The sequence below is a fragment of the Prionailurus bengalensis genome, chromosome D1, assembly GCF_016509475.1.
Source record: "Prionailurus bengalensis isolate Pbe53 chromosome D1, Fcat_Pben_1.1_paternal_pri, whole genome shotgun sequence".
Taxonomy (NCBI): Eukaryota; Metazoa; Chordata; class Mammalia; order Carnivora; family Felidae; genus Prionailurus; species Prionailurus bengalensis.
Window position 1 is genome coordinate 26,682,803 of NC_057346.1, and position 17,171 is coordinate 26,699,973.

Here is a 17,171-nt window from a genome sequence, read left to right on the forward strand (position 1 = left end):
CTACTATTCTGAACAGGATCCCAAAATACAAAAAGCAGGTAGCTGCCAGAGGATTTGAACCCCGGAAGCCAAGGATTTCTAAATCCTGTGGCGTCTTAGCCCCCTTAACTAGACCCGGAAGGCGTCTACCAAGGGCCTTTTCTCTGTACTTGGGCTAGCCTGGCCTCCTGGACCCTCCCGAACGCAGAAGCTAAACCCGTGGCTGTTTCCGGAGCAAAAGCTCTCTCCAAATCCGCCGCCCCAGCAGCAAGTCCCTCCCTAGCCAACCCCGCCCTGCCCAAGGCCCGGGTCCCGCCCCTCTAAGCTGCACCTCAGCGCCCACGGCCCCTCCCCCACACCGTGCCTAACCCTAACCCCCACCCACCCGGCCGCCCGGGTCCCAACACGCTCGTTCCCCGGTCCCTGGCCCACAGGAGCGGAGAGCCTCAGAGGCCCAGCCGCTCCCTCCCCCGGCTCCCCGGCTCCACTTTAACCCTCTCACCGCCCCGGGCCCGCCCTCACCTGAGCCGCGGGCGCGGGTCTCCCTACCCGCAGCGCTTCTCGGCCCGCGGGCTCCTGGACGCGCTCGCTCCCGCAAGGCGTCTCGGTGCGCGCACGCTCTGGACTCGGGCGGCGGAAGGGGCGGGGTTTTGAGGGGCGGGGCCTGTAGAGTGCCGGGGGCGGGGCCGCGCGGGGCGGGGTCTGGGGCAACGCGAGCCAGCGCTGCTCTATATTGGGCTGCAGTTTGCAAGCTGCCTGTTGGTCTCACCTGGCTTGGAAGCTGCCAGTGTCCGTCTGTAGTCTACCTGGCTGCGAACTGAGGCCCATGAATGAGTGAATGCAATTTTATTAGCCAACGTTTGCAGAGAGCCCTTGCTCCAGACACTGTGCTAAGCACTTTCTATCCCCTATCTTTGTACTACAGCTGTTTGCTCTTATGCACTATTCTCATTTTACAACTGGGAAAATCAGTTTCTTGAGTTTCAGTGAGGAGAACGCAGACTCGGAGCCTGTGCCCCTGCGTGTCCTCATATCTTCCTCCTGTCCCTGGACCGCTGACTTTCGGAAAGAAAGTACACACGTCGAAGAAATACATTTAAATTTAAACTAGATAACGTTCTTGTTAAGAATGTAGGTCCCTTTCGTATTCACCAGGTCTTATTTAGAACAGCTTCAGACTACTTAATCCACAGCTACTCCCACCAATGTTGTAGAAACCATACTCAGCTCTCTCTACTGGATGGAAATGTCAGGAAAGCTGGCAGGCCAAACTAATGTTCCTCCCTTGATGGAAAACAGCGGTTTCCAAACAAAGCCCAGTCTTTGCTCCCCTGCTGGCTGCCCACCTACACTTAGTCCCTGCCACTTAGACCATGGGAAAGTTCTTGAATTAGGAACCACCAAGTAAAAGGGAAGGGAAACACCATTCCATAGTTGTCATCCCTAAGTTCCCTTATGTTGGGTCTCTGACCAGACCCTGACCTGAGTAAACCAGAGTCAAAACACCGTAATAATATTAAAAAAAACAAAAAAAATTAACCATCTCAGTAGCTTCACACATACAAACAAGGAAGATGTTTATTAAAAAAAAATATTTATTAATTTTTACACCTGCTGAGTAGCACAAGACTATTAACACTATAACTCACTGAATGTACAATAAATGTTCACATTTAAATAACAGGATAGGGTCAACATTTTCAACCTGTGGGTCAGCTTTAGCATCTCATGAAGTGCTTTTTAGCCCTAGATATCTTGAGAGTTTTTTGAAAGGATAATTCCAAATCAGAAAACAATTCAAGATCAAAACAATAGGTTTTTCCAGAATAATAGGAATTTTACATGATGAAATGTCTATTTATGTGGGCACAAATCAAACAATAAAAATGTAAAATCTATACGTAACCTACTCTGAAATTTTCACACTGCACTGATTGAAGTTTAGAGTGCCAATGCGTCTGAAGAGAGGCCACAATATAAACATTGGCTACACACATTTTTCCCCCATATATTGGTCTTCAGATGGCTTTAATCTACCATCTCTTCAAATCCAAGTCCTTTTGAAAATCTGTCAACTTGGAATGAACGTGCAGAATACCTGATCTTAAGGAAGTGTTGTTTGGCTTTACCGCCACTTGCATCTCTGGTTGATACAAAATAGTTTCAGATCCTTTACTTACTCCACATAAGGACAAAAAAAAGTAAAAAAAAAATTAAAATTAAAATTAAAAAAAAAAAACTTAGATGGCAAAGAAACAGAGAGGTCCTTCCAAAGTATTTTCTTCTGTGTATTTTACAACTTGAAATAACTGGCATAAAATGAACATTCCGTTCAGTGACAGATTTCTATTTTAATCAATAAGTTATTCCTGAGGGAAGGGGAGGTACCTTGCTGGTTCAAATTAAAAAGGACCCAACAGGGCCAAATTTAAGGTGTAAAAATTAAACTGGACCTTTGGCAAAGTCTAATATTCCTCACCTAGTCTTTCTAGATCGGACACTAAGATGTTTACAATCATTACACTGTGGGACTTTGGGACCCAGAGTCTCTGTTTTGTGACTCAGGGTCAATATTTTCTATTGAAAACATTGACATTACCTCTTTGTTACCAAAGATAGAGTCCGTCCCTAGTTCCTACACATTTATCAAGTAACTTTCTCATATTCTCTTAGTGCCCAAATTTTCCAGGATAACTGAATGGATGAGGTCTCAAAAATAAAGTGCAAAATCTACATATTAGTAAAGTTATTTCAACAGAATTGTTTCCTTTCCAGGAAGGTATCTTTACTGTGATGAAGCCTATACTTTTAATTTACAGAATAAGTTTTTACCCAGAAATGTAAATAAAATAGATTAGCTAACTTCATTTGAAATTGAAGTTAGGTCTTTCTATTCTGGAGTGGTAAGTTCTATCACACAATAAGTACTCTAAAAATGCGTTAGTATGTCACAAAAAGTTGTTAAAATACCTTCTGATTTCTGCAATGTTTTATGTGTACAATTGGAATGTACAGTAAAAAGAAGGGAAATACTTTCTCCCCATTGAATTCATAGTTAACAAGACTGCAAACAGGAAGACATGTAAAAAAAAAAAAAAAAGAAAACAAAAACTGTCACTGAGCAGATTTTTTCCCTCTCCCAAATGACAGTGTAAGATACATAAAGATTAGATTTCTTCCATATCCCTTATAATTGCCTTGACATATAAATGGTCCCAATATTTCTATTTTTCCCCTAAGTGTGAAGGTGGTCATCTTATCAAAAGGTCCAGATGAATTATAATATGCAGAAGTTAAAAGTGTTAAGAAATAAGGAGGGCCACTTTTCCGTCCAACCTTAAAGAATGTTCATTTTAAGACAGCATGAGAAGTATTAAAATACACTGAATGATGTGACTTGAATGTACACCTGGTAAGATCAAGGAATTCATCCTTCACCAGTGAATGGTAAATGGATCCTGCAAGGCAGGACAAGGCTTCAGTGCTTTCCACTTTATCTATACATAATTATCTTAGTAATTTTTCTTGGTACCGATATCTTGAATACCTCCTTCTTAATACACCACAACCAGAGAACGGGAGGCAAAGCTTTAATGTAGGAGTTCAAATTCTGCTGACATCAAACAAACCTTTTCTCTTACAGGGAGTCTACCATTGTAGACTAAGAAAGTAACTTCTATCAGAACAGGAGGTTCTGGCCTAAGCTGCTGAAGGCCAGCATCTGTGCAAAGCACTACCAGTAATGGCCTGCCAACAGTTTTCCCAAAGAGGCAAGTCGTTTTGTTTTGTTTTGTTTTGTTTTGTTTTGATCAGCAATAAGAAAAATCTAGACAACAATTTTTCCTTCAGAACATCACTGTCAAACCTATTCATCATTTTTATTTTCATATTCAATAGGCTCCCTTTGTTAAATTACTGAAAATGCAAACTCAGAAGATGAAGCAGTTCTGACCTAATGAAATGCCCCTCTCCTATGGTGCCATGGCGCGGAATTAAGAAGTCCAGTGGCCATGAACTTGGCACATCCTTTCTCCACCTTTGGTACAAACGTGATACACCACTTAATATTTCCACAAAGGAAAAGTAAGGCCCACCAATGTATTAAAAAAAACAACTCAAGAGCAAGGCAAAGTCTCTCCACCTTGAAATCCACTTTCCGCTTAAAGGTCTCCATTCCATGGCAGAAGTTCCTAGGGTTTGAAGAGTCATTTTGGTAAAGATGACCTTGATAAAAGAAGCCCTGGGGTGTGTACAGTGTCAAAACTGTGGTTTCCAAATTCTTGAGTGAATGATAAATCTTAAAAAAGAGTTCCAACTGTTGGAAGCTTTCAGACTTCTGAATGAGAAAAGACATGATGTGACTGCTGGATTCTAGCTCCAGGGTGGAAGTTAAGGTTTAGTGATATGCACTTCACTGCTCCCATTCCCGTTGGTGGTGGCTGTAATGATGTACTGTGTGGGCTGCTGTTGGCTGGTGGTCTGGGGGTCCAAGTCACCGTGTGTGGCTGGCTGAACCTGGACTCCCGCAGAGAGAGCAGAAGCTTGCTTTTCCTCCAATTCTGGTTGACCTTCTGATAACACATAATGACCCTAGAACAGAAAACAAACAAACAAACAAACAAAAGATCTTTAGAAATCTGAGGTCTAAAACTGGTGGGGAGGTTCTTGGTGGAAAGAGAAAGAAGGAATAGGAAAGGAGATGTTACAAAGTAACACCAAAATAGACACCTATGTTAGATGTTTTATGTAAGTGCTTTAGAGGGGATGGATCAGAGTAAGAGACTACAAAGGTAATTTAAAGGAGCTCTTTGATTGTTCTACCAAATGAGATAGTGAAGAGCTTTAGGTACAGAAATTTGCATCATGACAGCAATCTATGTAGCAAAGGAAAACATGTGCTATTGTACTACTCCTAAGAATTTTGAAATTCATAAGATTGCTGTCTGTAGATTAATTTTTTGTTTTTTGTTTTTTGTGAGTTTCTTTGCTAGAGTAATACAAAATACATCACAGAAGAGATAAAGTTTCCTTAAAGAGGCAGAATGGCTCCCAAGACCAGTAGTCAGGGTCAGAGGTTCCTAGACTTCAGAATTTCATAGATGAGCAAATTAAAAGTAATAATAAGTATTCCCAAATTTTATTTTACCAAGTAAAGTCATTTTTAAGACACTAACTGTCAAATGAGAGAAATTTTAACACTCAAAAGCATAGGAAGAATACAATCGCAGAATGAAGTCCCTTACATTGAATAAATTTAGCTTTATGGAAATATGCATTGTCATTATTCTTTCTCTGATCATGAAACCTTCACAGACCTGGAGCTAGCTAGTCCCTTAAGTTAACATTTTTAAAGAAAGAATGTGTCCATTGGTAGGGTGATTGGTCTGCTATATAGGCTAGAAAAAAGAAGTCACAGAAGAAAGCCCAGACAGTAGCCTTTCCAAGCACTGTCCAGAACAAAAGTCATAGCCAAATAACCATTTGTTATATCTAGGGCCGTGTGCTCTGAGTGCACACTCATCAATCTCTGATAATGATCTGGTTTCCCATGTGGGTCTTTCTCTAACAGGAAGGGGGCTGTTTCTCCACTTAGGGTCAATGAACTACTAGGTGGTCCACAGGTAGGCTTTAGAAATTCTACAAACCCTGGAAAATGTACCGTAAATGTATGTGTGTGTGTGTGTGTGTGTGTGTGTGTGTGTGTGTGTGTATTGTGGCAGGGAAAGGGGAACATCCTTGGCTATAATCAGGTTCTCAAACGAGTTCCTGGCCAAAGAAAGGTAAAGAGTCAGTGGGTCCCATAGGCAGTAAAAATTTCACTGATTATGCCAGCGAGACTATTCCATTTTATATTAGTTATGGTCTTCACTGACAATAGTGTTACTCTGGATTTATACATCTCTCCTAAGACTAGGGAATGTGAGTTTGTGTGCTGAGAAATGGGTAAGCTCTGAGCATGCTCTGGGAAAAACAATCAGGTTTTTGAGGCCACTAGACTACCCTGCTGCTCTCTGAGACTTCTTGGGAAACAGTCTTCCCTGGAAGACTTCCCAATATCCCTAGCCACATACAAGTATAATTCTTAATTTAAATTTATATACTCTGTTTTCTAATTACTTAGAGGCAAGCCGGAACAAACCAGTGAAGACAAAAACAGAGACAGCAGATACAATCAACATTGACCTGCCTAATCTAAATATAACAAGATAATTCATGGCAATGTTTTTCACCAGGAAGGGGATTGAATGTTTAAAAGAGTTCAGGGGCACCTGGATGGCTTAGTTGGTCAAGTGTCTGACCTCGGCTCAGGTCATGATCTCATGGTTCATGCATTCAAGCCCTGTGTCGAGCTCTGTGCTGACAGCTCAGAGCCTGGAGTCTTCTCTGGATTCTGTGTCTCCCTCTCTCTCTGCCCGTGCACCACTCGCACTCTGTCTCTCTCAAAAGTAAATAAACATTTTTTTTTAATTTTTAAAAACAACAAAATAAAATAAAGTATTTTAAAAGTGGGACCCCTGGGTAGTTCAGGCCCTGCATTCAGTCGGTTAAATGTCCAATTCTTGATTTTGGCTCAGGTCATGATCTCACAGTTTGAGGGATGAAGCCCCACATTGGGCTCTGCGCTGTCAACACAGAGCCTGCTTGGGATTCTCTCTCCCCCTCTCTCTCTGCCCCTCCCCATCTTGTGTGCATGCTCTCTCTCTCTCTCTCAAAATAAATAAATAAGCTTAAAAATAAATTTAAAAAATAAAAATAAAATAAAATAGTTTAAAAGAGCTCCATAATATTAATTTTATTATTTTCTCCCAACCCAGTTGAGGACCAATAGTCATGAATACTCTCCACAAAGTACATAAAAAGGCAATCAATTGTGAATCTGTATGTATATGGACCTGGGAGGTTCATTATAGTTATTAATTGCATAGGTATTTATTGAGCATTTGCTGTAATCCAGCCTCCTGTGTAAGGCACTGAGAATAAAGAGATAAACACCAAGACACAGCTTTCAAGGAATTCACTGTCTGCTAGGAAAAGATAGACAGTAAATCAATAATTTAAACAAATTAAAACAAGGGTTATAATATAGCATAAAGAGTTATGGGAATACAGAGGAGGTATTTCTAACTCAGATATGGGAAGCTAAGGAATAGGAAATAGAGGCAAGGGAGAGTGGTGCAGTACGATGGACAGGAAAGCCCTCATCAGCAGATAACTTACCGGCGTAACTGCCTTCACTTGGCCAGTGGTGACAGGAGTGGCCACACTGCTGTCTGTAATCACAAACTGACCTGGGGGAAGCGTCATCATTTGAATCTCTGATGCTGAAAAACAGGAAATATCCATATTTCAGTGGTCTCAGATTTTAATACAAGCTGTAGAACCAGCTGGCCACTAACCAGTGGCCACATTCCCCATTGAGACATTTTCATGTATTTGCCAGCTGTGAGAATTTTATAATGATATGATTTCTTGATATTCTGATAAGAATGATCATAGGAGGTTAGCAAAGAATTATCAAATATCAGAAACAATCAATGCATCACCCCCAAATGAGCCTTTGAATATCCATAAAACAAAATATTCAATGATTTTTTAAAACCTTGAAATAAGTTGCAAAGGTTTACCTCTTAGCTCCATATTCTTATCTTTTATATTCGGATTTGAATCACTGGCAAATGTATCCACTATTGCCTAGTAATCACAATGTAATCTAACTAGAATTCTATTTCACCGCAGTGTTATTAAAGCAAATTAAAAACAAAGTTCACCCTAGCATCCAGTTGATGGTCTTTATATAATATTTTCCTTTAAAAGGACCCAAAGCTTCTGGCTTCTGGCTAATTCCCGAGCTGGTGCAGGAAACCTTCTAAGATGAGCCCAGAACATGAGATCATACCAGCATGCAAGATGTTATAAAAGACTACGAAGGGGGCACCTGAGTGGCTCAGTCAGTTAAGCAACTGACTTCAGCTCAGGTCATGATCTCACAGACCATGAGTTCAGGCCCTGCATTGGGCTCTGCCCTGACAGTTTGGAGCTCAGGGCCTGGGGCCTGCTTCAGATTCTGTGTCTCCCTCTCTCTCTGCCCCTCCCCCACTCATGCACGTGTGCTCGCTCTCTCTCTCTCTCACACTCAAAAATAAATAAAAATAAAAAATGTTTTAAAAAGACTACGGAGTCATATAGAAAAGACACAGAGGCCAATTTGAAGATGCTCCCATTGGCCAAGGATGGCATAATCTTAGCATCAATAAGGGTAACAATGGTTTGAAACATATCCAATGTGTTGAAATTCATGAGAACACAATGATACTAAGATACACACACATACCCCTCATTAGTCACCTTGGATAATACTAGGAAATAACTTATTATTTTGAAAATTGGTAAATGAAGGAGATAAACTGGATATTTAAGTGTAAAACTGTACTTTCCTGTGCAAACTGTACCTCAGAATCATCTGTTAAGACAAAAACTTTTTCTTTACAGAAGTTTCCTAGCTGATAAGTGAGTGAAGAATGATAGAATCAGAATATGACAACTTTATGATTCCTAATGAAATAGTGGAACCAAGGAAAAAGACAGACAACCAAACATTATGTGCCTCCTGATGAAAGTACACACCACCAGCCATAAATATCTTATGGGAAAAAACTGAACCTGAATTTGATTGAGCCTCCAGTCAACAGGAAATAAAAGGGACAGAAGAAAGCATCTTAAATGATAATTGAGGAATGCCAACAGCAAAATCCAGAATGTGAGAAATTCTACCAAACAAATGACTCAGTTTCTTCAACACAGAAGTTGCAACTTAAAAGAGAGAGAACACAAACATTAAAAAAAAAAAAAAAAAAAAAAAACCAAAACTCAAGGGCTGGCTGGCTCAGTCAGTGGAACAGGTGACTCTTGATCTAGGGGTTATAGGTTTGAGCCCCACATTGGGTATAAAGAATACTTAAAAATTAAAATCTTGGGGCGCCTGGGTGGCGCAGTCAGTTAAGCGTCCGACTTCAGCCAGGTCACGATCTCGCGGTCCGTGAGTTCGAGCTCCGCGTCAGGCTCTGGGCTGATGGCTCAGAGCCTGGAGCCTGTTTCCGATTCTGTGTCTCCCTCTCTCTCTGCCCCTCCCCCGTTCATGCTCTGTCTCTCTCTGTCCCAAAAAATAAATAAACGTTGAAAAAAAAATTTTTTTTTAAAAAAATTAAAATCTTAAAAAAGACTCAAAAGAAATAACAAATTGCAATGCTTGAGACTTATTTGGTACCCAATTTGAACAAACAAATTATTAAAAGAAAAATTACGAGACAGTAACAGAAACATGAACACTGGGTATTTGATGGTTATTAAAGAATTGCTGTCATTTATTTCTAGCTTTGAGAACAGTACTGGAGTTGTGTTTTAGAAAATATTTATGGGGGCGCCTGGGTGGCTCAGTCGGTTGAGCGTCCTACTTCAGCTCAGGTCACGATCTCGTGGTTCACGAGTTCGAGCCCTGCGTCGGGCTCTGGGCTGACAGCTCAGAGCCTGGAGCCTGCTTCGGATTCTGTGTCTCCATCTATCTCTGCCCCTCCCCTGCTCATGCTCTCTCTCTCTCTCTCTCTCTCTCTCTCTCTGTCAAAAATAAATAAAACATTAAAAAAAATTTTTTTTTAAAAAGAAAATATTTATGGATGAAATAATATGGATTATTATATAGTTGGAGGTCTAGGAAAGAATGATGGGGGGTACAGAGGAGACAAGATTGACTCTGAGTTGATAACTGAAGTTGGATAATGGCTACAAAAGCATTCATTATGCTATTTTATTTTTGCATATTTTAAATGTTTTCCCTAATAAAAAAAAAAAAAAAACTTCAATTCCAAGGGCATCTGGCTGGCTTAGTCAATAGAATGTGTGACTCTTAATCTCAGGGTCATGAGTTCAAGCCCCACAATGGGTATGGAACCTACTTAAAATTTTTTTTTTAATTAAAAAAAATTGTTTTTAATTAAAAAAAAAACCCTTAAATTCCACAATCTTTTCTTCAGGTTGGAATACTAGCTCATACTATTATTACCATGGCAATCTTCATGATTCCACATTTCTTTAACAGGAATTGAACTTAGTGTAAATATCAGTGTACTCACCAGCATTCTGGTATTTCATGAGCAGGAATCTTTCCCTGACTAGAAACAAGACTAAATCCTCATTGTGACCACCAATATTTAAGAGAGTAGATTGTAAATACAACTAAAAGGTAGAGTTTGAGCCTGATTCCATACCAAATGTATATAACATGGCCAAGGATCAATGACAATGGAGACGGACTCAAAGAAGGAAATCAATAGTAGAAGAATGATCAGCACCAGTCTCCCTTTCTTCTCCACTTCTGCTGCTCATAGTCCCTGCTCCTGAGGTCGAACTGTTCCTCTATTCCAGATCTTTGACCATAAAGATCTCACACTTTCCAGCTCATATCCAAGACTACCGTCCCCACCAAATCTGTTACCTTGAGCAGTCAGTCTTTTACTGCTTCTGTAACACTAATTGCAGAGCTGTGAAAGCAACTACTCATATCTCTTTCTCTCTACTAGATAATGATTTCTTTGAGCCAAAGACCATCTTATAAGGAGAGGCCACCCACAGTGGGGTGGTTTGGAGTATAAACTCTGAAGCCAGACTGCCTGGGTTCAAATCCTCTAAATACTTGAGAAACTAGGTACTATGTTCCTTGGGCAAATCACTCTGTGTCTGAATTTCCCTATTTGTAAAGCACAAATAACAACTGTACTTATAGGGGTTCCTAAGTGGCTCAGTTGTAAGTGTCCAACTCTCGATTTCAGCTCAGGTCATGATCTCATGGATCATATGTTGGAGCCCTTCATCAGGCTCTGTGCTGACAGTGCAGAGCCTGCTTGGGATTCTTTCTCTCCCTCTCTCTCTCTTTCTCTCTGCCCCTCCCCTGCTAGCTCTCTCTCTCTCTCAAAATAAATAAATAAATTGTGGAAAAATAATTATACTTACAGGTTGTTGTGAATCCTGAATGCAATATACATATGGTTTAGAATCATTCCAGGCACACAGTGAGAACTTAATAGAAATTGACTGACATTATTATTGTGTGGTGTTACTGATACGAATGTCAATATAAATTTTTTGTATACCCAGGATCTAGCACATCCTTTGATATGAAGGCAATCAACATATCCTACAACCACCTATTCTGCTCTTTAGTCTACCTGCCTCCACTTACTTCCTCTGGCAGTGTTCCTCATGTCTCTGAAATGGGTGGCTCTCTGAGATCAGAATGCTGCTTTGAACTTGGTCATGAAACTCATTCAAGTACATGGACTACAGACTGCAGAAAATGGCTAGTGATAATTTAATCCAGAACATCTATTTCTAAAGCTAATGAAACTATGACCCATGGCTGTAGATTTCCCCACCCATGAGCTACGCAGCATTATCCCCATTTCTTACAGTAGCCACGGAAAGAATTCCAAGCGTTGGGTAGGTAGGTGTGTTGTACAGAGGAGCCCTGCTGCTGCTGCTGGAGAGCCTGGCCGGGTGTGGAGGAACTGCCTTGTATATGGGAGGGACTGAGCCCTTGCTGGGACTGCTGGGAGGCAGGGCTCAAGGGCTGCCCAGATACCTAGAGAGAAAGACAAAGCAGGAGTAGAAAAAAATGAACTTCCAGTATAGTTAAGACTCACAAATAACGGAAGAAAATAAATCTGGCTAACATGAATTATAACACTGAAAGTATCACTGCTAAAATAATAGTATTTTCAATAAGATCAGGATTAATGAAAAGCAATCATAACGATGCAGTCCTAATTAGCTTGCAAGGAATTATCTACAAGAATATCCCCCAAATTAATTTCACCAAGCTTACCAGAACGATAAGTGAATGAAAGTATAATTATCTCCATTACATAAGATGTAAAAAATTGAGAAGCTAAAGGACTTGCCTGTATCACAAAGCGAATCTGTAGTAGAACTCAGAAATTATCATTTCCAGTGAGAACACTGGGAAATTCCACCCAGTTAGTGGAGATGAACACAGGTACACAGGCAGACATCCAGTGGAGAGACTTACTCCTGTCCACAGGATAAAGTCCAAGCTCCATCGTTTGTGTTTAAGCCAGCTCCAAACTGCCTTTCTGTTTTCTCAAGCATCATTTCCTGTTACTAACCTAAACAGTTTTCCTTAAATGCACCAGTTGCCCACTCTGTGTCTTTACTCACAATGAGAGCACATTCAGATCTCAATGCCTTCCCCAACTACCATGTCAAAATCCTACCCCTCCTTCAAGACCTAATTCAAACACCACTTGCACATAAATACACTTGATTCCCTGTTAAACATAATCTTTCCCTCTTCTGAACCTTTATAACTTATCCATATATCCACATCGTCCTTAGACCCTGGCAAGACCCATCCTTAGATCACAGACCTGGAATATGTATCCCCTTATAGGTGACATGTTGGGAACCAGAGTCCCCCATTCCCTGTGGAAACAGCCCTGTACCCACTTCCAGGGCTGCACAAGTGTCTTCCCTGGGTCTGTCATCCTGCAAGGGTCCTATCTTTTGGATACAGGCTCTGTTAATGGTATTTGGGCACGTGGAACCAAGGGGGTGGCCACTGGATCCCCATTTGCAAGAATGTGGAAGAAGCTGAGACATGTGGGTCAGAGTATCTATGTGGGTACACAGAAGGCCCTGTGAGGTGCAGGCTGGAGGCTGCATGAGAAGAAAGGGAGAGCTGTCTTGGGGAAGGCTGTCCCTGTGCCACCATATTCTTGAAAAGGAACTCACAGGAGTCCCTCCAGCCTCTTTGAGAAACTTAGTGGTGTGATGCTAGGGGTGGGGGGGAGGGAGGTTGGGCCCTTTGCGGACAGAGGCAGCCTATCTGGGACTGGGAGAAGTAAGTAACAGAAACCTCGCGGTGGCTGGACCTCACACTAGAGGGAGGGGAAAGGCCTTCAGATGGCAAGAGGCACAGCCTCCCACCACCAATGGCCCTCAGTAAACAGGAAGGCAGAGAAAGTAGGTGTTTATCCTATGGATTTCTGCAGCAATTCAAAGGGCACAGAGCCAGCAAAGGAGGGAAGAAATCCTTTCTCTCACTTCTTCCCACCCCAGCCAGGCAACTGCCAGTGCCACCCACGCATTTGGCAGAAATGCAAGCAATTTAGAATTGGCTCTATCCATGTGATTTAGGATCAATTATTACTTTACACATACTTTTCAATTTTGTTATTATGAAAGTATATGTATATATCAAGTTGGAAAACAGAACATTTTTTAAGTTTTTATTTAAATTCCAGTTAGTTAACATAGCATGTAATCTTACTTTCAGATGGACAATACAGTGATTCAACACATCCATACAACACCTGGTACTCATCACAAGTGCCCTCCTTAGTCCCCATCCCTTATTTCACCCATCTCCTCACCCACCTTCCCTCTGTCACCATCACATTGTTCTCTATAATTAAGAGTCTGTTTCTTGGTTTGCCTCTGTCTCTTTTTTTTCCCCTTTGCTTGTTTTGTTTCTTCAGTTCTACATATGAGTGAAATCATAAGCTATCTGTCTTTCTCCGACTGACTTATTTCACTCAGCATAACACTCTGTAGCTCCATCCATGTCATTGCAAAGAACGTATTTTATTTAACGGTCTGTCAGCGTGATTTAAAACTTTTAATTACCTAGGCACATGGCATGAGGAACCAGTGGATATCAGAGGTGGGACTACATGTATCCTTTCTGGTTCAGATACCTTCACTTCATATCCTGTTTCTTTCTTTTTTTCTCTTAAGTTTATCTTTGCTTATTTTGAGAGAGAAATAGACAGGAAGCAGGGAAGGAGCAGAGGCAGAAGGAGACAGAATTCCAAGTAGGCTCTGTACTGTCAGCACAGAGCCCAATGTGGGGCTTGAACTCATGAACTGTGAGATCATGACCTGAGCCAAAATCAAGAGTCAGATGTTTAACCTACTGAGCCACTCAGGTGCCCCACCTCCAGTTTTATTTTATTTTTTAATTTTATTTATTTTATTTATTTTTTTAATGTTTATTTTTGAGAGAGAGAGAGAGAGACAGAGACAGAGCATGAGTAGTGGAGGAGCAGAGAGAGAGGGACACATAGAATCTGAAGCAGGATCCAGGCTCTGAGCTGTCAGCACAGAGGCCGACGTGGGGCTCAAACTCACAAACCACAAGATCATGACGTGAGCCGAAGTCAGACCCTTAACCAACTGAGCCACCCAGGTGCCCCCCCCCTCCAGTTTTAATATTGGCATTGTGGACACACTTGCTTTCAGTGATTAGCTTCCCCTGACCAAAAGGAGCCCTGTGATTTTACATCCTAGAGACTTTGCTTCCTATTCTAAAGGACCGTCTGATAGTATCCAATTGCTAAAGTGTTTCTTGAATTTTGGTGAGGAAGGTGACTTTGTGGAGTCTTATTGTGTCTGAATGACAGAGTCTGTTATTGAAAAAGCAGAGCTACATGCATTCAAAAAATATTTATTAACACCTTACCCTTCACATGAAACTTTCCTAGGCTGTGTTACCCCCCGGGTGAACAGTCGGAGAGCGTACCTGGGATGACGATGAAGCAGGGGCAGTGGGCTCTGTGACTTGGATGTGCTGCACCTGGATGGCATGCTGGGCATAGGTCTGAGGATCGTGGAGCTGGCCAACATCCACGGTGGACTGCTGAGACTGGTGAGGGGATGTGGCCTGGAGGGAGAACCAGATGCATATTGATGGAGAGTAAGGGAGATCCTTCCAGAGAAGATACTCAGCTAGGACAATATCCCAGCAGAAGAGCAGATGGAACTCGACAGCCTAAGCCTCACTCCCAGAGAGCCCATACCTGAGCCAAGCTGGTAAATGTTAGAAAAGAAGACAGTTGGTTTTTTTTTAAATGTTTATTTATTTATTTTTGAGACACAGAGGTGAGTGGGGGAGGGGCAGAGAGAGAGAGAGAGAGAGAGAAGGAGTAAGAGAGAATCTCAAGCAGGCTCCACACTGTCAGCACAGAGCCTGATGCAGGGCTCAAACTCACAAACCGTGAGATCATGACTTGAGCCAAAATCAAGAGTCAGACCCTCAACTGACTGAGCTACCTAAGTGGTCCAGAAAAGAAAACAGTTTTAAAAATTATGCTTATGTGGGGTGCCTGGGTAGCTCAGTCGGTTGAGAGTCCAACTCTTGATTTCAGCTCAGGTCATGATCCCAGGGTCATGGATCAGGCCCCACATTGGGCTCTGTGCTGAGCGTGGAGCCTGCCTGTGACTCTCTGTCCCTCCTCTGCTCACGTACATGCACTCTCTAAATAAATAAATTAATAAATATTATGCTTATAAAACATAAGCCACTAACACTAACTCTAGAAAAGAAGGAGATAGAAGGAATACAGCTCCTTATAAAAAGCTGGAATGAGAAGCTCTCAGGAATCAAGTCTTTTTCCATTAAGCTTCAATTAAATTTAATGACCTACCCTTGATCAGTTAAAAGAGATCAAACAAGAGAGTTTGCTTTTAGCTTTTGTCACTATTGACCCACTGTAATAGTGTTTCCTAACCTTTTATGTATCCCAGACATCTCTGAAAACCTGGCAAAAGTACAGTCCCCTTTTCTAGAATAATGTACATATACATCATACTCTACAGGCAACTTCAGGGATTCAAAGGTTCCTCCAAAGGCTGAAGTTAAGAACCTTCCCAAAGGGAAAAAAAGGTAAAGAACAGTCAATGACAGTAGCAACTCCCCATTTCCCACTCTGGTATTAATTCTAAACTTTCAGAGACCAAATGATTTCAAAGCAACAAGTTTGTTCATTTGTGCCTTGAGTACACTTCCTCAGCAAAATTAAGTAAAACAATAGTTCAGGGAGGATTCCTTCTTCTAGCTCCCTAATTAGTGAGAATGAGCTACTAATCGTCTGATAGAAGGAACACAGTTATACCTCTGTAGTAATAAGATATTGACTGACACTCAAAACTCACAATTACTCTTCACAACCTCCCACTCATGTTAGTTGTTCGATGCCCACATAGGGACTTATCAAGCTGGTTCCTCACCACATAGTCAACTTTGGTGCTCAAGGGTCCGGAAGAGGCTCCGAAAGAGTTCATATGGTACTGTCCTGCAATGGCACGGGATTACAGCGTACACTCGAGCCTAAAATCTCTACACTGCTATTGAGAGGAATCTCTTACACTGCTGAGTCCAGAGCCCTCTATAGCCAGCAGGGGGGGACGGGGAGGGGTTTATGAATGCCTTAGACTCAGAACTTAGGTGCACAAGCACATTCCGTCAGGTCCAGCCCCAGCTCTGAGAGTTGGGTGCTTGTGATGGCCCGCCTGCCATATTGGCTAGTGGCAACATGGCAGGCACGAAGGTAAAGAGAAGTAAGTGTGATACGGTACCGGAGCTACTTGCACCACCTGCAGCTGTATATGCTGCGGTTGCTGAAGACCAGATGTAGACTGTGACACAGGAATATACTGAATTCTCTGGTAGTCCCCTTGCGGCGTCCGGTAATCTGTTGTTAATGTCTGGGACAGCTCTGTCATGGCTTGGGTCAGGAGGTCTGTTGTCTAGAAAAGTCACCAAAAAACACATTAGCTGGTAACACTCCTGCTTGTACAAACTAGCCCTGAGCTCAGATAGGAAAAAATCCAAAGGTGAGAAGATGCTGGAAGATTACCTATATATCTGTATCTATCTCTCTGTGTCAGGCCCAGTGGAGTTACCCTCTCGCCACAGAGGAGCAGCACTGAATATTTCTTGCTACCCCTTGTACAGAGAGCTTTGGAAAGCATCGACTAGGAGACCAACCAACGATAAGCATAATGCCCTGTGCAGAAAATTGAAGGAAAATGGGCTACATTTGCAGCCAATTAAATAGCAAGATAGACACAAGCTGTGGAAATGGAAGCTGTGATAGGCACTGAAGGAGGTGAGGTGCCCTCCTCAGTCACACACTTACCACCACAGTCTCTCCAGTGGCACTGTCTGTGGTTAACACAGCTGGGGTAGCACTGATCACGGCTGTTGTCAGTGGTGTATGTAAGGTGTTAGGGAGCTGGGCATACTCTGGATGCTTCTTTCGAATGTGTTGTACCATCTTGGTCTGAAAAATTACGGCAAAACCAAGAATAATTACTAGAATTTGTTGTTTTCCACCCTTCTC

The 17,171-nt window shown here is 41.9% G+C and overlaps 2 protein-coding genes across 8 annotated transcripts in view; both read right to left on the bottom strand.

The window, feature by feature from the left end:
- Nucleotides 1-612, bottom strand: part of NFRKB (nuclear factor related to kappaB binding protein) — a 39,435-nt gene extending 38,823 nt beyond the window's left edge. For all 4 annotated transcript variants that reach the window (XM_043579818.1, XM_043579817.1, XM_043579816.1 and 1 more), the window contains exon 1: nt 502-612. The gene's annotated coding sequence lies outside the window, so the exon portion shown is untranslated. The remainder of the gene's footprint in view (nt 1-501) is intronic.
- Nucleotides 613-1,554: 942 nt separating this feature from the next.
- The window catches only part of PRDM10 (PR/SET domain 10), a 103,164-nt gene continuing 87,547 nt past the window's right edge, over nt 1,555-17,171 (bottom strand). For all 4 annotated transcript variants that reach the window (XM_043579821.1, XM_043579822.1, XM_043579819.1 and 1 more), the window contains 6 exons: nt 16,968-17,111; nt 16,405-16,575; nt 14,570-14,710; nt 11,440-11,611; nt 7,198-7,301; nt 1,555-4,569 (listed from right to left, as the gene is read on the bottom strand). In XM_043579821.1, coding sequence (XP_043435756.1) covers nt 4,369-4,569; nt 7,198-7,301; nt 11,440-11,611; nt 14,570-14,710; nt 16,405-16,575; nt 16,968-17,111 — 933 coding nt within the window. In that variant the 3' untranslated portion in view covers nt 1,555-4,368. The remainder of the gene's footprint in view (nt 4,570-7,197; nt 7,302-11,439; nt 11,612-14,569; nt 14,711-16,404; nt 16,576-16,967; nt 17,112-17,171) is intronic.